The sequence below is a fragment of the Pteronotus mesoamericanus genome, unplaced genomic scaffold (assembly GCF_021234165.1).
Source record: "Pteronotus mesoamericanus isolate MK-2021 breed Mesoamerican mustached bat unplaced genomic scaffold, CSHL_Meso_final contig_22, whole genome shotgun sequence".
Lineage (NCBI taxonomy): Eukaryota > Metazoa > Chordata > Mammalia > Chiroptera > Mormoopidae > Pteronotus > Pteronotus mesoamericanus.
Window position 1 is genome coordinate 1,833,628 of NW_026555090.1, and position 23,831 is coordinate 1,857,458.

Below are 23,831 nucleotides of genomic sequence, written 5' to 3' on the forward strand. Positions count from 1 at the left end.
TCTCAAGGGTGGTTCATTAATTGTAACAAATGTACTGTGATGAGGGGTGTTGATAACGGGGAAGCTGTGCACATGTGTGAGAGCAGAAGGTATGTGGGAACTCTCTGTACCTTCCCCTCAAGGTTGCCGTGAACCTAAAATTGCTCTAAAAAAAAGTTTATAAACAAAACAAAACAAAACAAAAACCAACTGATTGGGAAGAAACAAATACAAATACAGCTCTTTGAAGCCAAAAGCTATAGTAATAAAACATAATTCACCATTCTAATTTTATGACCATGATGATTTTTGTAGCATTTTAAATTTCCTCAAACTATTGTATATCAGCTTCTTTCTTGTTACAAAGAGCTGAGACGGCACCATATTTTACTAAAATGATCACCTATAACCAGGGATCTTTAGTTCATAACAGTTATTCTTAAAAGACAGTGATATATTCTACAACGGCCAGGCTGGCTAACTCTTCTTGATTAAATAATTCTAAAGTACAAGCAGTTTAAGGAGGACTTGTAGTAAACAGCTCTTTTTAGCCATAATTAAAAACCCAATGAATGTACACCAAAATGGTACATGATGTGAAATCACGCTTCAGTTGTATGATGGAAATGCTGTAGCATGTACCTGGCCATACAGATGATAATCAAATTCATAGATCTTGTTGAATTTCGAAAGTCCTTCCCTCTGTAAGACAAAACAGAAATAAAGAAAATACATTAATTACATAAAAAGTATTCCTTAGCATGAAGATCAAGCAAAACACTGCTAAGTGGAAATATTAAAAATGTAACAGCATTTCCTATAGATAAAAACCAAATTACTAACACCATTTATTAAGGGGACCCTCAAAACAGTTACAAGCCCTGGCCAGGTAGCTCAGCTGGTTACAGCATCGTCCAGATACGCCAAGGTTGTGGGTTCAATCCCCCATCAGGGTACAGATAAGAATCAACCAATGGATACATAAATAATTAGAACAACAAATTGATGTTTCTCTCCCCCCGCCCCAATGCAATCCATAAAAAATTTAAAAAATCACTTGTTAAGCATCTACTTGATAGAGTCCAGGGAATTTTTATTCTGGAAGGTAACCCTGAGGTCAGCTACTACACATCTTTTTAAACATGAGAATGGACTTGTCTAAGGTCACAAGACAAATTAACAGCAGAGAAAGGATAACTCTCGATTTTCTTTTTCTTCTGCACACACTGTTACCACTTCCTGGCTATAAAATTCTACCAATAAACTGGTAAATGTGGGTAAATCATTCACCTTTCTGAACCTCAATTTATTCTTTTATTAAAATTATTTTTATTTACTTTTAGAGAGGGGGGAAAGGAGGGAGAAAGAGAAAGGGAAACATTGATGTGTGGGAGAAACGGCAGCAATCGCTGCACACCCCTAACTGCGCACCTGGCCTGCAACCCGGGCCTGTGCCCTGACTGGCAGCTGAACCAGTGACCTTTCAGTTCACAGGCTGCCACTCAATCCACTGAGCCACGCCAGCTAGGGCAAATTTTTTTTTTTTAACTTTTTATTTTATTTACTGATTTTAGTGGGAGGAAGGAGGGAGAGAAAGAAACATCTATTTGTTGTTCCACTTATTCATGCATGCACTCATTGTTTCTTGTATGTGCCCCGACCAGAGTTCAAACCCATAACCTTGGTGTATTGGGAGGATGCTCTAAGCAACTGGGCTACCTGGCCAGGGCAACCTCAATTTATTCTTGAATGGAGTTACCTCCAAGGTCCCTCTGACTCCGAAATCCATTAACATTATGAGCCTCAATCAGATTGGAATCCAGTCTCTACAGCACTTTTTCAGATGGACTTACCGATGAGTAAGACCCTCTCTAAATAGATCCCATCTTCTTCCACAAAGAGGGTTATGACGCCAACCCCAACACAGTAAAAAAACCTGCATATCACTTTTGACGCTCCCCCGAAAACTTAACTACCAATAGCCTACTTTGATCAAAGGCTAAGTGGTAAGGGTCAACACTAATTTTGTATACGTATTGTATGCTGTATTCTTACAATAAAGTAAGCTAGGAAAAGGAAAATGTTATTAAGAAAATTGTTGCCCTGGCTGGTGTGGCTCAGTGGACTGAGTGCTGGCTGGCAGACCAACGGGTCGCTGGTTCGGTTCCTGGTCAGGGCACATGCCTGGGTTGCAGGCCAGGTCCTTGGTGGGGGATGCTCAAGAGGCAACCACACAATGATGTTTCTCTGCCTCTCTTTCTCCCTCCCTTCCCCTCTCTCTGAAGATAAATAAATCTAAAAAAAAATCGTAAGAAAAACATTTCTTACAGTATTGTATGTATTTACTGGGGAAAAAACCCCTCATGCATACATGGACCCATATGGTTCAAACACGTGTTGTTCGAGGGTCAACTGATTTTTGTATGTGAGTTTCATACTAACAGTGCACAGAAGGCAAGAGAAAGGCAAACTGAGACCTGGGGAATGTTCAGGGGCCATGAAAAGTAGGGGTTGACATGATTCTCCTTCAGGCTTCCAAATACCATTTTTCTGTGTAGAACACTGAATGAAATTCTTTATAATGGCAAATTTAAAGAGGGACTTTATTTTAGCATTTGATAGACAGTTAAGAGTTCATTGCTCTAATGTTGCCGAGAAAAGAAACTCCCCTCTCAAGTTCTATTACTAGTTGAGCCTTTTTAGTACAGCAGTCCTCCCCTTATTCTCAAGGAATACATTCCAAGACCCCCAGTAGATCCCTGAAACCTTGAATACTATTGAACCCTATACGAGGTCTGTCTGGGAAAAGTCCAACCATTGCTAATATGAGAACAGTTTGCATAACATCAATGTAACCTGGCAGCCTAGGCGAGTGGACTGGAATGCACATGTGTGAACGATGACTTCACTGTACTAGTCAGTGGGGGCAGTAGATGCTGCTGAGCGAGCATGTGTACTGTGTAGCTATCTCATTCAAAATGATTGAGTAGAGCAACAAATCTATATCAAATTTTGTGTTAAGCTTGAACATTCCACAACTTCTGGTCAAGATGGCAGCATAGGTAAACACGGCTCACCTCCTCACACCACATCAAAATTACAACTAAATTACAGAACAATCACTCAGAACCATCAGAAATCAAGTTGAATGGAAGTCTGACAACTACAGAATTAAAGAAACCACATCCATCCAGACTGGTAGGAGGGGTGAAGACACGGAGCAGGCTGGTCCCACATCCATGTGTGGTGGATAAAAATTCAGGAGGGATAATTTGGGAGTAAGGAGTTCCAGACCAATACCACGTCCCCCAGCCCAGGGTTCCAGTGCCAGGAAGATAAGCCCCCGTAACTTCTGGCTGCAAAAACCATCAGGGATTGAGTCAGTGGAAGAAACTTGTAGAGTCCCAAGCAGTTCCCATTAAAGAACCCACACATGAACTTACTCAGACTCACCCCCTCTGAGCTCCAGCACCAGGGTAGCAGCTTGAAAAGCAGCAGTGGCATGCAGGGAGGAACTGAAGTGTCTGGCATCAAGCCAGGGGCTGGGGAACAGCTTTCTCCCAGACAGAAAGGTGGGCAGAGGCCGCTGTCCCTTTTTTGAACCCTTCCTCCACAGAGCCACAGAGCCACAGAGCTAGCAGGCAGGTGCCATATTTGAGACTCCATCAACCTGGCTAACACTGTTTGCCCAGCCCTGGAGATCCAGAGACTCCCTTCCACCCAACTTACAGGCCCACCCAAACTGTTAACCATAACTTTTCCATATGAATGTCTGGTTTTGGCTCATCGTTCATAAATTCCTAAATCCTATCAAACGAGCAACAGCTGGCCTCAGTAAGCCCCCAGTTCCGTTCCTCTTGCTAAGTGGCCCCACGCCTGGCACTCGCAGCAGCCCACCTAGATTCACAGCTTAGCTCTGCCTGGGACTCTCCAAGCCCAGTACAAGTAGCAGCCATCTCAGGTTGCTTTGTAACTCATGCAGGGTGGCCCCAGACAGAACACAGGTGAGGGCTGACCTTGGCCTGCACCACCCAGGAAACCAGAGCCTACGCACCCAGTGGACAGCTACAGACCATGTCAAGAACCAACACCCTGCCCCCGTAGAGCTGATCCTCCACAGGGGGTGGAGGTTGGTCATTCGTGGTTTTGCAGCTGGCTGGTCTGGGTAAATCCTTCCCATTGACCTGCCAACAGCAATCAAGGCTCATCTACAAGGAGAGGGTGTATTCAGCCCACAGGAAGGGTATACCTCAAGTACCCAGCTTGGGTGATAGGGGAGGCTGTGCCACTGGACCCTACAGGACACGTACTATATTAGGCCATGCTACCAAGACATGGAGGCATAACGGCTCTACCTAATATATAGAAACAAACACAGGGAGGCAGCCAAAACAAGGAGACAAAGAAGCATGGCCCAAATGAAAGAAAAGATCAAAACTCCAGAAAATGAATTAAACAAAATTGATATAAGCAATCTATCAGACGTAGAGCTCAAAACACTAGTTATAAGGATGCTCAAGGAACTTAGTGAGGACCTCAAGAGCATAAAAAAGATCCAGTCAGAAATGAAGGATGCACTAATTGAAATAAAGAACAATTTACAGGGAAACAACAGTAGAATGGATGAATCTGAGAATCAAATCAAATGATTTGGAACATAAGGAAGAAAAAAACAACCAATCAGAACAAGAAGAAGAGGCCCCCCCCCCCCCGCCGCCACCAGCCCGCAAAAGGACAAGCATAGTAAAACAATCCACTGGGACAACTTCAAGCAATCCAATATTTGCATCATAGGGGTGCCAGAAGGAAAAAAGGAAGAGCAAGAAAGTGGAAATCTATTTAAAGAAATAATGAAAGAAAACGTCCCTAATTTGGTGAAGGAAGTAGACATGCAGGCCTAGGAAGCACAGAGAGTCCAAAACTAGTTGGACCCAAAGAGGTCCACACCAAGACACTTCATAATTATAACGCCAAAGGTTAAAGATAAAGAGAGAATCTTACAAGCAGCAAGAGAAAAGCAGTTGGTTACCTTCCAGAGAGTTCCCATAACACTGTCAGCTGATTTCTCAAAAGAAACTTTGCAGGCTAGAAGGGATTGGTAAGAAACATTTAAAAGCTGTGAAAAGCAGGGACCTACAGCCAAGATTGCTCTACCCAACAAAGATACCATTTAGAATCGAAGGGCAGATAGAGACCCTGGCACATAATAAGGTACCCTGGCGGCAACAAGGCTAAGTCGTGCTAACTCTCCCTTTCCCCAGTCCAGCCCCAAGTTGCTCCAAGGTGCACATCAATGGTCCCTTGAGTATCCTGGGAACACAGTCTGAACACCACTGTTCTAATCCTCTCCAGGTAAACGATTTAGCAAATAACATGTGTCACCCCAGGTTCAAGGCTCTCCTGGGCAGTCTCTTCTACCAATGGATAATCTTAAGGATGTAAAATGTTTTCCTAGTATTTCAAACTTTCCTCCCTGTAATTCCCATGTGTGATTCTACCTCTTAGATGAGGTTCTCAGATGCTTTCGGCCACTCGCAATTATAATGTTTTGGAGCCCAGAGAAAGAAAACCGAGTAGATAGACCAAGAATGTAGCTATGATCTCTTTGCTACCCACGCTACTAAAAAAGAGTCTAAGTTGCATCTCCTCTAAGCACTTTGTAGAAATTGACTGCATTGCTGCCACTGAATCTGTAGCAGGATTCTTTTTAAGATTTCTCCTTTTAAATATAAAAATAAAACCATGAAAAAATTGTGCACACATAAAAAAGTCCTTAAGGGTCTATCAGTTATTAGCAGTGGTTACTTTGGCCGGTGGGGATGGTTTACTTCTTGATAGACATATGTATTCTCTGAACTCTCTACAATAATTACAACAGTGTAAGTGCTACTGTTAAAGAAAAATTCTATCTCCTTAATATTTTGGTAAATTTCTTTCAAATGTGTATATATATGTACTTGTTTAAAACATATGTTGAAGTGTTTTCCATAACAAATGTCTAATAATCTATCATACGGACATACAATTTATTTATCCATTATATTTCCATTACTAGTTCTTGTTATTTCAATTCCTTGCTATTATGAAGCTGCAATGGCCATCACTGGATTCTGATCTGTGTGTGTCTGTATGTTTTAGTGCCTCTACAGAATTTAAATCCCTTAAATAGTAGAGATTATGACATTTGATGAACATTCACCAAGTGTTTTTCATGTACCAGGCTCTGTTTGAGGGATGAAAGAATGAATAGGACCCGTCACTGTTCTTAGGGAGGTGACACACCATGGGAGAGATGCGACAAACAACGGGGTAACTCCATTCATGATGACTGCTGTCATCAGGAGAGATGAACACGCATCTGGAAACAGAGAAGGAAATGGATAAAGAGGACACTTAGGAAAGACTTCACAAAAGAGGTTACATTTAGGTTGCCTTTTATGTTTCTTTTAAAAGACAAAGAGCTCATCAGGAGACAAGCTGGAAATTATTCCAGAAGAAAGACAAAGATTTGTAAATGCATGGTGAACTTTTAAACTCAGTTTCTATCACTCCCTTCCTTTCCACTCCCTCTGCTCCTACTCAAACTGTTCCATGGGTTCTCGAGTTCAGGCCTCTGACCTCTCACATGGGGAACACCAACAGCTGTCGCCTTTAGGTGTTCACTCTTCAAATCCTCTGCTGCCAGAGTGATTTTGACACAAATTCGACCCCAGTACTCCCTTCCTTAAAACCTACACTGCTGCCCCGGCCAGGTGGCTCAGTTGGTGGGAGTGTCATCCCATGCACCAAAGGGTTGCAGTTTCAATCCCCAGTCAGAGCACACACCTACACTGGGGCTTCGATCCCTCGTGGGAGGGTGTACAGGAGGCAACTGATTGACGCTTCTCTCTCTCAAATCAATAAGTATCCTCAGGTGAGGATGAAAAAGACCCTACATTGCTCATATGAACCGATGCAGAAAAAGCCTCTGATAATAAATATTCAACATCCTTCATAATAAAACCCCACAGCTAACATCATCATACTCAATGGTAAGAGTGAAAGCTTTTCCTCTGAGATGAGGAACAAAACAAAAATGTCTGTTTCATGATTATATCCAAGATTACTAGATTTTAGCCAGAGCAACTAGGTACAAAAAGAAATAAAAACATTCAAATTGGAAAGGAAGAATTACCTTTATTTACAGACAAGATTTTATAGACCGAAATCTTAAAAAAGCAATAAAAACTATTAGTACTGATAAACAAATTCAGCAAACTTACAGGATATAACCTACAGGCACAAAACCCCCCAACAGCAACGAACAATCTGAAGAGGAAATTAAGAAAACAATTCCATTCACAATAGCATCCCAAAGCCAATGAAAACTACAACACATTGTTGAAAGAATTTAAGGACCTAAATAAATGGCAAGACTGTGTTCAGAGACTGAAGACAATATTAAGATGGTAACACTTCCCAAAGTGGTCTACTGGTTCAGTGCAATCCTCACAAAACTCCAATAGTCTCTTTTGAAGAAATGGAAACATTGATCCTAAAATTCCTACAGAATTGCAAGGGACCCCTAAGTAGCCAAAACATCACTGTTGAAAAAAAGAGAAGAACAAAGTTGGAGGACTCATACTGCCCATTTTCAAAACTTACTACCAAGCTACTGCAGTCAAAACAGTGTCGTACTGGCATAAGACCAGATACACAGAACAATGGGGTAGAACTGCAAGTCCAGAAACAAAGCCAAACATCTATGGTCAAAGGATTTTTGGCAAGGGCTCTAAGACCACCCAATGGAAAAAAGGACAGTCTTTATCTTTTTTCTTTTTTTAGATTTTATTTATTTTTAGAGTGGGGAAAGGGAGGGAGAGAGGGAAAGAAACATCAATGTGTGGCTGCCTCTCAGATGCCTCCACTGGGGACCTGGCTTGCAACCCAGACATGTGTCCTGACTGGGAATCAAACCGGCAACTCTTTGGTTCGCAAGCTAGTGCTCAATCCATTGAGCCACACCAGCAAGGACTGTTCTGTGTACTTTAACAATCGTGCATAAAATATTACATGGATCTCTAATACCCTTATGATCTACCTTCAATTTCCTCTCTTGCTTAACTCACTGGTTCCTCCTCCCACTCCTAACTTCTCAGTTTTTGAACATTCCAAACTGTTTCAAGCCACTGGTTGTCCTTTATACACACTGTTTCCACCGCCTGGTAACACTTTCAAGCCTCAGCTCAAACATTCACCCAAGAAACATGGACTGAAAGTCTCCTGTATTCCAGGCACTGTATTAGGCTCTTGGAATACGGCAATGCACAAAATAGACATAGCCCCTTTCCTTTGGAACTTAGAAGCCAAGGAGGGTGCTGAGAGATATCAAATAAATAACTGCACTGTGCATTATTTGACTGTAACTGGTAGGTGTCTTCCAAACAGAACAGGGTACCATGACAGTGAATCATAAAGTGTCTCTCTCCCAGTTCAGGGGAGAGAACATGAGGAAAGGCTCCTTGAAGAAGAAACATTTAAACAAGCCCTGAAGAATACAGAAGTAAGTTAGGTGTAGATGGGCCATTTTCAAGAGGCCCTGAGCCCTCTTAAGCAAACAAACCTTGGGGCTGGTCACCAAGATTCTTGGCACTGAAAAGAGGTGAAGCTCTCAGCACCCACACAACCTTGGCTCCTGCTCCTGTTGGCCACACACCAGAAACAGGTCCAAGAGCCCTGCGCGTTGAAAGAAAGAAGGGCAGGGAACTTCTACCCTATGGTCTCAGGAATGTTCTCCAGAAAACCATTTCAGGCTGCACTTTGGTTGTTTGAGAGACTTTCCCGAACTGTTTTTTAGGCCTTCACGTTTCCTCCCTTTTGAAACCCTTTCTTACTCTCCCCTTCCTTTGTGTCCCAGTGTGTCCAGAATACATCTTATCCCTTACTTGCCTGTCTCCCAGAATTAGTTTGTATGCTAGGGAGGACCCTATGAAAGAAGATACCTACTAAGGGCTCCTGTTGGCTAACTGGGTTCAAATTTTTAAAAAAAACAAAGCCTAGCAACCATTTCTACACGTGGGCCTCTCTTGCAAACTGCACTTCACTGAGAAGCCTGCAGGGAACTGCCTGCCTGCACTGTGTCCCTGCCACCGAGCCAGCCCTAATAAAAAAGCTCCTGGAATCCTGTTTCAACCAATAGTACTGAGGCTTTTCCCAACCAGTGTGAGTTATGCAACTATACCCCCCACCGACCAGAGTGGCTCCTTTCTTACCAATGAGTATAGCGTCTTTTGGACCAAACTGCAAGGATCTGGAGTCCTCATTTGCATGAGGAAGGACAAATCAGGGATCGGGGGTAGGGACTTATGTCTATATAAATCAGCTTCCAGCCTGAGCACACTTTCTCTGTCCACGCAGGAATGTTTCCCCAGCGAAGCTAAAAGACCCATGGCTGTTATGCACTGAATACAGTTTCCTTCTTCACCGCATCCCAAAGTGGGGATTGCTGTGTTGAACTGGTAGCCAAGGACCATTGCTGGCAATAGGAAAAGGGCCGACATCTGCCTCTAATCTTCGAACCTTACACAGTGTTGCCCTGTCAGTATGCACTTAGACTGTAAAGTCAGCGAGGCTGCAGAACTGCAGGGGGTGTGGCAGAAAAATGGGGTTACCTGGGAATGATCAGGCAGGGCTTGAATGCCAACTTAAAGGAGCTTGCTCAGTGACTCCCACCTTAATCGTTTTAGATCCCGCGTAAAAAATGTTAAAATACAGACTACCCCAGTCTCACCCCAAGTTCACGGAAAAGCCACAGCCGCAGGTGGTTCCAAGCGGCAGACAGGTTTGGCAACCACTGCGGGAGGCAAGGAAGATCCCAGGTTTTCAAGCAAAAAAGTGAAACCTCTTAAACTCCATTTAAAAATGTCCATCGGTCAGTCCTAGAAGACAGGCGGCCATTGCAATGGTCTCGGGAAGACAGAGAATACCTACAGGTGAGAGAAGGAATCTTCATCCCTATTTCCCACGCCCACCACGATGTCCCGCTCCGTGGGCCTCATCAAGTACAGCTGATCGGAAGTGCGTCTCCTTACCCGCCTCATGCGACCGTTGGACAGCAGGTCGGCGATCCCCTTGGCCGCGTCGTTTTTCTCGGCCACACAGAGGACTTTTCGCACGCCTCGGAAGGCCACCTCCATGGCCGAGGCAGACAAGTTTCTGCCTCCGGGCAAACGGAGACAGCGGAGCGCGCAGCGGACGACGGGGAAGATCATCCCGGGAGCCCGTGCATGGCGGGGAAATCAGAGGTGAAGGCCACTCCGTGCCCACCCTCAGGAAATTAAAGCCTCCCGCAGCCGCCAGTGCCGCGAACACTGTTCCGCTCTCCTCCCAGCAGCCCACCGGGCTTAGGAGCTGCAGCCACGTCTCTTTCTCACCACCCCCGCCTCCGCGCCAAATCCCGCGCGGACACGCACGACTCCCGCCCGCCTTCTCGGGCCACTTCCGCCAGTCCATAGGACCGCGAACTACAACTCCCACACTGCCCCGCGCTCCTGGACCTCTCCTCCCATCGCGTCTCCGCGCCCCGGCTTTTCCTCTCCTTCCAGTTAGTAATTTCACTGATTGGTCCTTGGAGGAGGCCGTTCCACAGTCCCCGCCAAGCTTCACTCTTGGTCACAATGTTTTTGACTCCAGCTCGGAAGTCTGGCGGACGTTTCCGGGTCACGCGGCGCCGATAGCGCGAGTCATGTGATGCTAAGATGGCGGCGCCGATCTAGGTGGCTTTTGGTTGTGGCGTCCAAGGAGCCGCGACGGTTTTTGCCTCGCGTTGTGGGAGCTGCAACGCTCGGCTGGCCTCTGCGGCGGCCGGCAGCCCCACGTAAGGCACCAGTTCAGGGCCGAAGCTGTTGCTTTCACCGGTGGGTTCGGAGAAGTCCCGGTGACCTCCCCGCAGGTGCTCTGCGCCGGCCGCCCTCAAACGGGAGGAGGAGAAGGGCAGCCGGCCTCCACGGTCATCCGGACCTGCGGACTTCATGAGGCCTGGAGGGCCCTGGAGGAGATGCACCTTTGAGGGGCTGCGGGAGTTTGAGTTCGCGGGCGTGTGAGAGGCAACAAAGTACCCCTGAGGGCGCAAAGAAGACCGCACGGACTTTGCTTCCTCCTCCAGAGGTTTGGCTTTCCTGCGTTGATTACCCCAGCTTTCTTTTTTACTTCCTCTCAATGTTTTCTCCGTATACCTGGAAATAATGATCAGCGCCCCTGACGTGGTGGCCTTCACCAAAAAGGACGAGTACGAGGAGGAGCCTTACAATGAGCCGCCCCTGCCGGAAGAGTACTCGGTGCCGCTCTTCCCTTTCACAAGCCAAGGAGCTAACCCATGGTCCAAACTGTCCGGAGCCAAGTTCTCTCGGGACTTCATCCTTATTTCCGAGTTCTCAGAGCAGGTGGGACCTCAACCCTTGCTGACCATCCCTAATGACACCAAAGTTTTTGGTACTTTTGATCTCAATTACTTCTCCTTGAGGATCATGTCTGTGGATTACCAGGCGTCCTTCGTGGGCCATCCCCCTGGTTCTGCCTATCCCAAGTTGAACTTCGTGGAGGACTCCAAGGTGGTGTTGGGAGACTCCAAAGAGGGAGCCTTTGCTTATGTGCACCACCTTACTCTGTACGACCTGGAAGCCCGTGGCTTTGTGAGGCCCTTTTGCATGGCTTATATCTCAGCAGACCAGCACAAAATCATGCAGCAATTCCAGGAGCTTTCGGCAGAGTTTTCCAAAGCTTCTGAGTACCTGAAGACAGGCAACAGGAAGGCCTTTGCTATGGAACTTGAAAAAAAACTGAAAGACTTGGATTACACCAGGACCGTGCTGCACACTGAAACGGAGATCCAGAAGAAAGCCAACGACAAAGGCTTTTACTCATCTCAAGCAATTGAAAAAGCCAATGAACTCGCTAGCGTAGAGAAGTCTATCATCGAACATCAAGATCTGCTGAAGCAGATCCGCTCATACCCTCATCGGAAGTTAAAGGGGACTGATGTGTGTTCTGGGGAGATGGAACATATTCAGAATCAGCCTGACCAGGGAGCCACTGCTTCTAATCCCGATGAGTGTGCTGACACAGACCTGTACACCTGCAGACCTGCCTACACCCCGAAACTCATCAAAGCAAAGTCCACCAAGTGCTTTGACAAGAAGTTGAAGACCTTGGAAGAGCTCTGTGACACTGAATATTTCACCAAGACCCTGGCTCAGCTCAGCCACATTGAGCACATGTTCAGAGGAGACCTGTGCTATCTCCTGACTAGCCAGATTGACAGAGCACTATTAAAGCAACAGCACATAACAAACTTTCTCTTTGAAGACTTCGTGGATATCTATGACAAGGTGGTGGAGACACAAGAAAGCATACCCTTTAAGCCTACTCAAGACAGGCCGCCTTCCAGATCTCTAGAAGAATGCCCAGTTCCTCAAGTGTTAATTAGTGTTGGCTCTTACAAGTCCAGTGTGGAGTCTGTGCTGATCAAGATGGAGCAGGAACTCGGAGATGAGGACTACAAGGAAGCGGAGGCTACACAACTGAGTAGTTTTGATCTCCAGGAAAACTTGGACTACCTGGATATGGATATGAAAGGCAGCATCAGCAGTGGTGAAAGCATTGAGGTTCTAGGCACAGAGAAGTCTACCTCTGTGCTGTCTAAGTCTGACAGCCAGGCCAGCCTCATGGTGCCACTGAGCCCCCAGGTGATGCGGAGCAAAGCAGTCAGCCACAGGACCATCAGTGAGGACAGCATTGAAGTTCTCAGCACCTGCCCCTCTGAGGCCCTCATCCCTGATGAGTTTAAGGCCAGCTATCCAAGTGCTATTAATGAAGAAGAATCATGTGTAGATGATAGTGAGGGAGCCATCCACTTCCAGGCAAGCAGCAGCCCAGCTGAGCTGGGCGAGCCAGAGGAGGGCAGCTTAGAAAACACCTCATTGCAAGCCGACTCCTGCTGCATTGGGAAGGAGAGTGACAGTCTCCTGGTGCCACTCTCCACACCAGCCCACGCACTCTCTGACGAGGATGGAGTAGTAAGCATCCCCCCACAGCGCTACAGGCAGAAGGACCAGGGGTTCCGTGTGGACTTTGCAGTGGAAAATGCCAGCCCTTCTTCCCGAGACAACAGTTCTGAAGGCTTCCCTGCTTATGAGCTGGACTCGAGCCACCTGCTGGTTAGCCGGGACATCAGTAAGACCAGCCTGGACAACTACTCAGACACCACCAGCTATGTGAGCAGTGTAGCCTCCACCAGCTTGGATAGGACTCCCTCTGCTCATCTCACTGGCCCCTCTTCTGAGAGACATAAAAAGAGGGCTGGCCAGAATGCCTTAAAATTCATCCGCCAGTACCCCTTTGCCCACCCAGCCATCTACTCCCTGCTCAGTGGGAGGACACTTGTGGTCCTGGGAGAGGACGAGGCCATAGTCAGGAAGCTTGTGACAGCATTGTCCATCTTCGTCCCCAACTACAGCCGCTATGCCAAACCTGTGAAGCACTGGGTCTCCGCCCCTTTGCACATTACGGATTTTCAGAAGTGGAAGCTAATTGGCCTGCAGAGGTAATTGGTTACAGATAGTGGGGAAGGGCCTTGTCCAGTTAGAGATGAGACTTTGAATGTACATCCCTCTGGGTGAAGTTAAAAGTTGGTGTGGCAGACCCAGAGTCAGGAGGCCTGGCTTCCAGACCGGTCCAGCACCAACTCATTGTTACTTTTGGTAGTTCATTCCCCTTCTCTGGCCTTGTGTTTCCTTGTCTGTCAGTCATATGAGGGGATTGTAGTTCCTAAGTGGTTGCTGATCCTGGTCTGCACCTTGCTGTGCCAGAATTATGGGAGAATTTTAAAAATTATGATTTCTCGGCCCAACTTCCAAAGACTGATTCATTCGGTTTGGGATAAGGTGTACAACAAGGCTTGGGAAAAGACTGGACTTCTAGATCTCAGGTCCTTGTTGATTCTCAAATTCACACGCTATAGTGTAGACCACTAAGTATCTGCTTCTGAGAAAGGGCTGTGGTACTAGTAGGGGAGGCAGCCCTCACAGGTGACAGGGACATCATGGGGCTTCTGTGGCTTTCACTCCACTGTCCTGTTTGCCTTTGAAGGCTGTCTTAATAAGAAAAGGCAAAAGCCAGCTCCTTGTCCCTCTCTGAATGCTTTGTTTCATTTCCCTGTGTTCCTCACTTGTGCTTTAGTAGATTCTTTTTGTTTTTCCAAAAAGTGCTTAACAAGTTGTGTGGCACAAGGGGCTCTCCCTCAGTGTACGTACTATGTTCAGTTTCCTCATTCCCTTCTCTGCAGCTCACTTTGCTCCTCTGTAAAGCAAAGGTTTTGATCTCGGTGATCATGAGAGTCCCTGCTGAGACATTCGGTGCTTCCCATACCCCATAGGAAGGGCAAAAGGAATTCTTACACACTGCAGTCAGCCACTGTTTAGTCTAATTTTCCAACTTCTGTTAACATGGTTTCTAGTATCAGTGAGGTCACCATTCCGAGTGTGTTTCCCTTTCATACAGAAGTCCCCCAGACTTACTACCTCTTGCTGCATTAGGCTTCCCCCAGTGTCATGGTGGTGGGATTCAAACAAGGACTACTTCCATGGCATAACTTGATTCACTTGTTGAGAACATACAGGCTATGCTTGCAGGTCCTGGGGTACCAGTTGGAGGTACCTGAGCAAGGCCACTGCTCTGGAAGAATTAGTAGTTAGGAGAAGGGGCAGACAGGTGACCAGAACCTTACCATACGGGGAGATGAGCGTTCTAACAGCAGGTGCTTTGTGTGTTCTGAGAGAAAAAAAGTAATTTAGTGACAGGTGGGAAGGGGGAAGGGAGACTGGAGAAGGCCTGGGGTCTTCGGCTTGAATGACCTGAAGGGTAGAGTTGCCCTTCTTGGGGAAGAGTGACAACGTGGGGACTTAGGCACCCTGGGAAACATTAAATCCTTGCTTAAAAATGCAGCATCTGAGGCTTGGTAGGTTAGCTGACTGCACTGACTGCCATTGCAGCAAAGGCTTTGTCTTTACTCCCACAGTCCTGACCCTAGGCTCATGGCAACTCTGTGGTCTTGGGATTAACCGTTCTGTCCCAGGAAGGCAAAGGCTTTTCAGGGGTTGTGTTTTGCTTGTTCTTGGTGGAATGATGGGTGGGTATCTCACACACGCGCGCGCACCTTTTATTCCCCAACTCTATCCTCTCACCCCAACACTTGAACTTTGATTTTTTTTTTTTTCTTTAGAAGTGGAGACTCTAAAACATACATCAATCTATTGATGTCGGCTAACTTATTGAGGACTAGGCTCAGGACAGTCTTGCCCTTTCTGGAGGTTTTCTGTTAAATTCCTTTCCTAGAATGTGCCAGGATGGCCAGAGAGTTTCATTTCTTATACTAGCTCCACTCTACTGGGTACTTGACTGAAGTGCTGTGTTGAGAAGGATTCTGAGGCCTAGGTTGGGCTGCATTGGAATTCCTGCTGTCTAAATTAATGATGTCCCCATGGGTGCAGGAGTGGGTAGGTGGCAGTATATTTGGCACCTGGGAATGGCAGAGGAGGAGTAAGGTGGTCTAAGTCCTGAGGCGTCCCTTCTCTACCACTGTTCATTCACAGTGGGCACCTGGACACGTCACTTCTTCACTCGAGGCTTTGTTTCCTTCTGAGAAGACAAGAGGATTGGGTCACTGAATGATCATTTGCCAAGTACTTACTGAGGGCTATGTGCCAGCTGTTGGGCCCAGTGCCAGAATTATAAGGTGAGCCAACAGCCATGGTGCATCCCAGGACAGGGCGAGCATGGCCTTCTCAGTCAACCTTCACTCCAGCCCCAGCTCTGTCACCACTGTCAGCTTGACCTCGCTGAGGCTGTTTCCATCTGCAGAAGTTGCCGACAAGGCCTGCCTTGTGATTACAAAGGTTGGAAGGCCCATCACATCTGATCTGTCCCTGAGCAGTATGAGCCCTCTTCTGATACCCTACCAGGGCCCAGACAGACTGAGGAAGTCAGGCTTGGGCAGCAGGGGCTAAGTGTGGCCTGCATCGCCAGACTTCAGAGTCTTGAAGCAGGTCTCCGCAAAAGCTAGAGTCCTGTCAGAGTGATAGCTGAGCTCTTTGCGAGAATTCCAAGTGGGGAAGTGATTACGTCTGTGAAGCTTTCCTGCTCAGACCTCCTGAGTGTGCTCACGGGCTGGAAATTGGGAGCATCTGCATCCAGGGGTCTTGCTCAGGCATTTGGAATGGTAGACAGAGTTGGAGGCCTTGTTCTCTAGGGGACCTGTCTCTAGAGGGTGAGCTGAGGGCCTGAAAGTGGAGTGGGGATTGGATTTGCTATAAATCACCTGAAAAAATTCTGCAAGGTGAATAGTGGATAGGATGTGAAAGTACATAAGGTGAAACTCCATGGAGTTGTGGTCCATGGCTGTTAGAAGGAGGCAGTGGGTGTGTTGAGCTCAGGTCTTGGTGTTAACCTTACTAGCTATGTGAGTTTGGAGCAGTTATCTCTTCATTCACTCAACAAAACTTGTTGAACCTGTCTGTGAATGGGGCTTACAGTAGTCCCCATGTGGAGCTGGAGGCAGGCACAGCTTGTCTCTGTGTGCAGCCCTCAGAAGTGCTGGAGTTGCGGATGGATGGTGAGTTGCCCCAGAGGCAGACCCAGCACTGAGACAGAGGCCGACTGAGGCCCCTCTGAGGATCAGCATAAAGAGTATGAGTAGAAGTGTTGCTTGTGTGTGGTCATGAGCTTCCTATCTACAGGGGTGCTCGGTAAGAAGGCTGGTCCCATGTGCCTAGTTAATCTGGAATCAGAATTTTGTGACTCAGGAGAGTCTCTTCCCACTCAGGTACTTGGTCTTCAGCTAAAACCAGCTCTGACGATGAACTTTTTTTTTAAGGACTCCCACCCCAGAACTGCCGGTTTGATTTTATTGGTGGTTTGATTTTTTTTCCTACTGAAGTAGGGCCTTGCTGTGCACAGAGTGAGTACAAGAGATAGATCGGCAGTCAAACCCATCTCCCATTATTTTAAGCCCAAACCAGTGATTATTGTATTGCTTACTAAGCAGCAGTAACAAGCCCTGGACTGTTTGAAAAACAGCTCAGTTCTGATGAGAAACAGTGCTAAGGTGGGTCAGAGGCCCTGGGTTGAATCCTGATTCAGCCATTTTCAAGCTGGGTGACCTCGGACACGCGATGGTCCCTCTTTGGGCCTCAGTGTTCTTTAGGTACACTGAGATACAAAGAATTTGCCTGCCTGGCTTTGGGACATCCTGTGATGAATTTGAACAGGGGTGAGAGGTGAAGTGTGAGGCTCTCAGGCACCCATGTTGTAGAGTTTAGGGACAGGCCGGGGACTCACTTCTTCCCATGTCATCTGGCCTCCTAATGAGGAGCTTTTAGAGAAATTAAGAAATTAGAAATGTTAGAAGGAGCAGCATCTTCTCAAAGAAATGGTGCTGTGATAGGTGGAGTGGGTGGGGGTGTCAGAGCTTTCCCAGCAGAGGCTGGGCCTGAGGCCAGGCTGCTCCATCAGGACAGGTGGCTGGGATGGAGGGGCAGGAGGATGAGGTGGAGCCTGGCTGTGTTGCTGTGGCAGAGCTTTGGTGGGCTGGATGTGCCAAGCCTGAGGAGGAGTTTGGCTCATGGCCTGGCGCCCTTGGGCCGCTGTCTCAGGAATGGACCGAGCACACTGGGGATGTGTGGGAAAAGGCCTACCGACCTGAGAAGCCAATGAACTGCCTACCAGCCTGATTTCCCATTGCCCGTGGAATGTAGGCCAAAGCCCAATGCTCTCTTTATGGTTCTCAGAATGTGTGGCCCATTTGACAGTCTGCCTAGCCATCTCTTTGACCTTGCTCTCACTGTGGCCTGGATGCCTTCCCCAGTTCCCAGGGCCAACTTTTGTTTCAAAGCCCAGTTCCAAGGCCACTGCACTGGGATCTTCTGGCCCTGAGTCTCTCCTGTGGAGAGCAAGACCACATCTCCTGTCATTAAGTGTACTCAGCTTTTCTTCCAACCAAACCAGGCTCGTTTGTTGCCCGCTCAGCCCCTGGGTCACTACCTGGAATATAGTAGATGCTCAGTAAATGTGTTAATTACACAAGATAACATTCAGGAAGGAAAAAATGAGATTACCTTGGTCCCAAGTGACTGTAAGTCCATTGCACACACACCATTTTAGGTCTAACACAAGCCCCAAATTCCAGAGTATGTCGTTCTGAAATCTCTGATCAGCCAGTCTTTGCCATACTCCGCAGGGTAATCAGTTCTCTAGGAAAACGGATACAGGAGAGATTTAAGGAGCTGCTAATAAGATTGACCACTCTGACCTCGTTCCCTCATTGGGCAGACCCTGCCTGCCTGCCCACCCCTGATGTGCGGGGCATTGAGGACAGGAGGGCAAATCAGGGACAGTCCTGAGTCTGCAGAAACTCTTGTTCAGTGGACAAGACAAGAAGAAAGATAGCTGTCACCACACTGTTCAGAGCCAGGCTGGTGATGCTGAGGGCCAGACATTCTATGCATGCTTCATTGTGTGTCTTACAGAGAAGTCTCAAAGGTTAAGGATCTTGGCCAAGATCATAGCGGGAAAGCAAAGGAGGAGATCAGGGAAGGCTGGCGAAGGTTTAAGTTGGCATAAGCCATGTACAAAAGGGAGGAAGGCAGAGCAAACAGGCCTGTGGTTTTGAGGCCCCACCGAAAGCTTGGCATGGTTGCAAGGGAGAGTTCATTGGGGAAGTAACAGTTAAAGCCTCAGAAGTCAGCAGGAAGCAGGTTGTACAGGGCTTTGTGGGCCATGCCAAGGCACTTGAACTGGGTCATGAGGGTGGTAAGGAACTCTTTGAACATCATGATGACCAGATTTACCTTCCAGAAAGCCAGAGTGTTGGCTGGGTAGGAACTGGCCTACAGACAGGAAGCCCCACACTAAAGCATTTACCTCCGTCTTCCTGGCCCTTGCCCTTCCTCCTGACCTTGGCCTATGTGTTTCAGAGTGGCATCCCCTGCCAGTGCCAGTACCCTCCATGTTCTGAGCCGCTACAGCCGCTACACGAGCATTCTGGACCTAGACAACAAAACCCTGCGCTGCCCCCTCTACAGAGGCACCCTTGTGCCCCGGCTGGCAGACCACCGTACTCAAATCAAGCGGGGCAGCACCTACTACCTGCACGTCCAGAGCATGCTAACCCAGCTCTGCTCCAAGGCCTTCCTCTACACCTTCTGTCACCACCTGCACCTGCCTTCCCACAACAAGGAAATAGAGGAATTGGTTGCCAGCAGGCAGGCAAGCTTTTTGAAGCTGAATCTGGGTCTAGTGAATGAAGATGTCAAGGTGGTCAAGTACCTGGCTGAGCTGCTGAAGCTGCACTATATGCAGGAGTCTCCTGGGATCAGCCACCCCATGCTTAGGTTTGACTATGTCCCCAGTTTTTTGCACAAAATCTGAGGCCAGTCCCAGCCACTGTGACCAAGACCTGTGACTCAGGGCACAGGGAAGGGAAGGGTTGGCATGACCAAGCAGCCCTCTGAGCTTTTTAGACTTCTGGTGTCATAGGTGGGAAGGAAACCAAGGTGGCAGCTGTGGTTCCCAGGTGGCTTCAGGCAGCTTGCCAGTTGGACTTGGGCAGTCGGGGAGTCTGGCTCTCTCTGAAGGTGTCGGGAAGGACAGTAACAGCTCTTGTCTCCTTGGTAAGGAGTGGTCCCAGGACCGAGGACTGGTAGCCAGGGCAGAGGAAAGCCTCAATGGGGTGGGACCAGGGGCAGGAAGACAAAGTCCTGATGAAAGGAATATGCCGGCCACGTTCATCTCTGCTGAACACTTGAATGGCAAAATCAAGTGAAGCAGCTTGATCACTGGACTGATTTGGTGGAAAATTGGATGATGGAACATCCATTGCCTCATTCAGACTGCAACTGAATGGCCTCCTATAGGCCGTCATCCCAGGAGAGGCCCCAGAACGTGTGAGGAGGAGGGGAGAGAGCTCTGCCTGAGCTGCACAGTGGAAAATGCATGCCCTCCAGGCCCCAGAGCTGCAGGGGGAGTAAGCAGCACCCTGTCCCCACCCTTGCCTCCTCACTTTGGAAATTGTTCCCACAGGGCAGCAAGAGAGGCTAGAGTAGTCACTAGCTGTCAGTGAGCACTGCTCTTGGAGGTAGAGAGCCCAGGAAACAGGCAGGGCCAAGGTGCCATGAAGCCATCACCACTGTGCAAGCGATGAAGAGCCAGGAGGCTCTTTGCGGCCTGGTCCAGTTTATTTGGCCAGAATGAGTTAGCACTGTCCTCTCACCCAAAGCAAACCTTTGCAACCACTTCACTACCTCTTGCGGGTCTCACGGGCACAGTGACACCAGAGTTGTGTTCAGCTGGCTGGCATGGGTGGGCAGCCCCTGGTGGGGACAACTCATGGCAGGGATTTCCTCCAGGAACAAGGAAAGCTCTCGTGTGTGGCTGTCTCTGTGGGTCTACTCGGGGAGGTCGCACAGGCCTGGAGTGTGGGCACCTCACGGCAGCTCGCCCTTCTCCCCGCAGAGTTGCCCCAAGTTTGCCCACCTCACTGCAGCTCACTCCCGTCACTGTGCCACTCTCCAGTCCTCAGGAGATGCTCCCAGGTCTGCCCACCATGACCTCCCTGACCTCCTTACGCAATGGCCGCTGGTACATAGATTGGAGGGTTTATTGCAACCTACTATTTTATGCCTTTTCATATAAAGTGATTTTCCCCCCTAAGTAGGGAGAATTCTTGGTATTACTGCTTTTTAATTTGTCCTCAGAAAGTTGTGATAAAAGAGACCCGAGTCAGCGACAGGTGGTGCTCCTGAGCACACGTGCATATCTGCTGGGGCCATGTTCCGTGTGGTGGGGGTCCTGCTGCTGAGACCTGGTCTACCTGTCAGCTTTGTGGCACACTGTTAAAGTCACAGACCTCTGGTGACTTTAGGAGGGTTTGCCTCCCATCCTTTGGTCCATCCTCTGTAGGCTGATAGGGCCTGTTGGCTCCCACCCTTCAGCTGCTGGTCAGGGTCCCCGATCCTGTCATCGCAGTGATTGCCTTCAGAAAAGTGGAAGGCCTTGTGTGGCTGTCTTCATGGGCATGTGATTTTTGCTACTGAGACTATGACTGAGAACGTTTTATGGCAAATGGTGCTTACATCTCACCAGTTTTCCTTGTACCTGTGTCTGTTGCACGTTCACACACAAACGACTCTCCAGGAACATCTTTGCAGCTTTGAAATGTGAATTGTTGCCTGTGGGGAAGGCTCTGTAGGAAGCCTGTTTCCATGAGCTCCCCTGTCTGTTACCATCTCTCCCTCGTGTTCAAGATGCTGCTTTGTTTTCTAACTGGGTCGGTAACTGCTGTCTACTTAGGCCTCCAGGGACATGAGCTTGTGACCTTTTATCTCCAAAGGAAGAAAGGTCTGGGGCCCCAATGACAAGACGGAAAGTGATCATTGACACCACCCTTGCTGTTTTGTGGCTGTGTTTCACACTGACGTGGACTCTTCAGTTAACACTGTTCTCACTGGGGAAACTGATAACAGGCAGGTCAGCCAGACTTGACCTTCTAGAAGTGAAGGCCACACACTACCAGACGTCTGCTTTGGAGGGTGTTTGCTCAGAAACTCTGCCTACAGGATAGTTCCAAAGGCCAGAGGACTCTAAGGCAAGACCGGTTGGGTATAAATAGAACCGGTTGTAGGGCCAGCCAGAGAAAGCAAACCGGGAGCATCTCACTGGAGTTGTTTCTTTTCTTTTTTGAACGTACAGATGCTTCATTGCTCACCTTTCACACAAAGCACACCCGTAGCCATTTTCTTTCAGATTTGTTTCTTCATGAAGAAGGCAAGTTGGCTTCACTGACTAGTGGGTGAACTCCAGGATTTAAATTTTGGTTAAAATCTAACTTTTCAGTGTGGCAGTTACAAAGGATTGCTTGATGCCAAGTATGTTTCTTCTCAAAGTGGCACTTGGACTGAGGCAGCTGAGACTGAAGCTGCCCCTCAGCCCCCTCCATTTTGGAGAACTAGGACCTACTAAAAGTCTCAGATGCATCTGTAAATTTTACAGTGGCGGGGAACCCTATGTAATGGGACTCTTCAAGAATTTTCATTTGAGGTTTTCCTTTAGTAATAGATTAGTAACTGTTAATAAAACATTGAAAACCACTTCCCAGAAATTAAAGGACATCAGTGCCCCTTATTATTTCTTCAGTCCTATATGAAGGCCCAGGCACTGAAACTTTGAGGTGTCTTTACTTCCAATTACCAACATCCCTTCCTTTTTTAAAGCAGTCCACTTTGACAGAAGCCTGACTGGGCCGGCAGTTCTACAGGAGTGATTGCAGGGGCTCCACTTCAGAGGTTGGCCAAAGCCTCTCAGTCTCTCTGGTGCTGGGCGCCCAGCCTGAGCAGCTGCCTCACACATCCCTTGAGACCTTGTTCCTTTAGTGGAGTCTTTGGATTTTAGAAATTGTGGCTTTTCATAATTGACTGCAATGGCTTTAAGTTACACACATTATACCAGAGTCTGGAAATAAGCCACGGTAGCTCACCTGTCATTTCTCATCTAGCTTTTAACAAACTAGCTTTCAACCCCTAACAAACACCATTTCAAAATCCAAGGAAGTCCACTAGATTCTACCCTAAATGCCAGGCCTGTTGCATTTCAGTGACGTGTCTGGAGGCCAAGAGCCGTGGGTGATCTCACATGTCCACTGACCGCCCACTTCTGCCAGCTGCATGCCCCACGTCCCTGGACCTGCTGCCGCCGCCATACCGCCTGTACACAGGCGGTAGCACTCGGCTGGTGGGCACCCATGGTCGGTGTGGATGGCCTTTACAGGCACGGACCACCATCCCCCAGACCCCGGCCAAGCCAGCAATCAGATGTTACCTCCCATTTCCCTGGAAAGCGCAGAAGAGTGTTTTGGTTCATGCTTTGAATCAAACCAGCCAGCTTTCTGGCTTTTCTCTAATACTGTGATGGTAGAAAAACTGGAATCTTTACAAGAGATATGGATTAATGGACTAATGGACTGCAAAAAGGAAAAAGCATCAGTTTTACTGGCTGGAAGCAAAAACAGTCTCAGCTGATAAGGGTGGAGCACACCAAGTTTTCTGGAGCCCTTTCTCTGTTGGGCACTGACCTAATGTGGCCTTACCTATTAAGGTTTAGTTATGCACATGGAGAGGCAGGAGGGATGGAGTGATACTTTGCAGCGAACCAGGCTGCTGGAATGGGGCCCTGGCTCCCTGGGAGTGACTGTTCAGCTCCAACATGGAGGCTACACGGGGGGTCTTGGAGATGACCTTTCGTCTCCATCTGGGGGAGTCAAACCCTTGAAGATAGGACTGTTTTAGCAGGGTCACAGGTCCCAAATGGAGGCATAGACTTGGGCACTGTTGTGTCATGCACCCCCCCGAGATTGCAGCAGCTGTCCCCACTGGGCTGGAGTAGGTGCCAACATACTGGACCCTTGGCCACAGGTGCCTTCCAGGCGGGACCACAGGGCTCCTCACCCACTGGCTGCCCGACGCTGGCTGGCTGGCTGGCTGGTTACACAAGTCGGGCTGAGAGAAACGCTGCCTTTAAGGTCGCAGTGAAAAGCATAGTCTGTGAGGAAATCTTGTTATTTTTTTGAGAAGTATTTTATTACTGCATGTTTGTCCATGTTTGTGAATATGAACCTGACCACCACGTGAGCTGCAGCCGTCACAGTGGCGAGGGCAAGAATATGATGGGCGTGTGTGACAGCAGCTCGTAGGTATGGCTGCACCAAGAGTAAATGCCAAACAAATAGTATGAGAATTGTACTTTTTAAGAAATTAATTTATTTGAGTTAT

At 47.9% G+C, this 23,831-nt stretch overlaps 2 protein-coding genes across 2 annotated transcripts in view; one reads left to right on the top strand and one right to left on the bottom strand.

Annotated features, from left to right (window-relative positions):
* TOP3A (DNA topoisomerase III alpha) overlaps positions 1 to 10,445 on the bottom strand; it is a 35,890-nt gene extending 25,445 nt beyond the window's left edge. Inside the window, exons 1-2 of the mRNA XM_054571144.1 lie at positions 10,050 to 10,445; positions 622 to 681 (exon numbers count right to left, since the gene is read on the bottom strand). Of these exons, the coding sequence (XP_054427119.1) occupies positions 622 to 681; positions 10,050 to 10,229 (240 nt within the window). The 5' untranslated portion in view covers positions 10,230 to 10,445. The remainder of the gene's footprint in view (positions 1 to 621; positions 682 to 10,049) is intronic.
* A 255-nt stretch (positions 10,446 to 10,700) lies between these two features.
* On the top strand, positions 10,701 to 23,827 carry SMCR8 (SMCR8-C9orf72 complex subunit). Its single transcript, XM_054571145.1, has 2 exons — positions 10,701 to 13,558; positions 18,984 to 23,827. The coding sequence occupies exons 1-2, from the start codon at positions 11,202 to 11,204 to the stop codon at positions 19,435 to 19,437; spliced, it is 2,811 nt and encodes a 936-aa protein (XP_054427120.1). The 5' UTR covers positions 10,701 to 11,201; the 3' UTR covers positions 19,438 to 23,827.
* Positions 23,828 to 23,831: the final 4 nt, after the last annotated feature.

Excerpts from the sequence above, each read along its gene's own strand:
- SMCR8 (XM_054571145.1), top strand. The coding sequence starts at position 11,202 with ATGATCAGCGCCCCTGACGTGGTGGCCTTCACCAAAAAGGACGAGTAC. Across the intron at positions 13,559-18,983 it reads AAGCTAATTGGCCTGCAGAG|AGTGGCATCCCCTGCCAGTG; the intron begins GTAATTGGTTAC and ends TATGTGTTTCAG.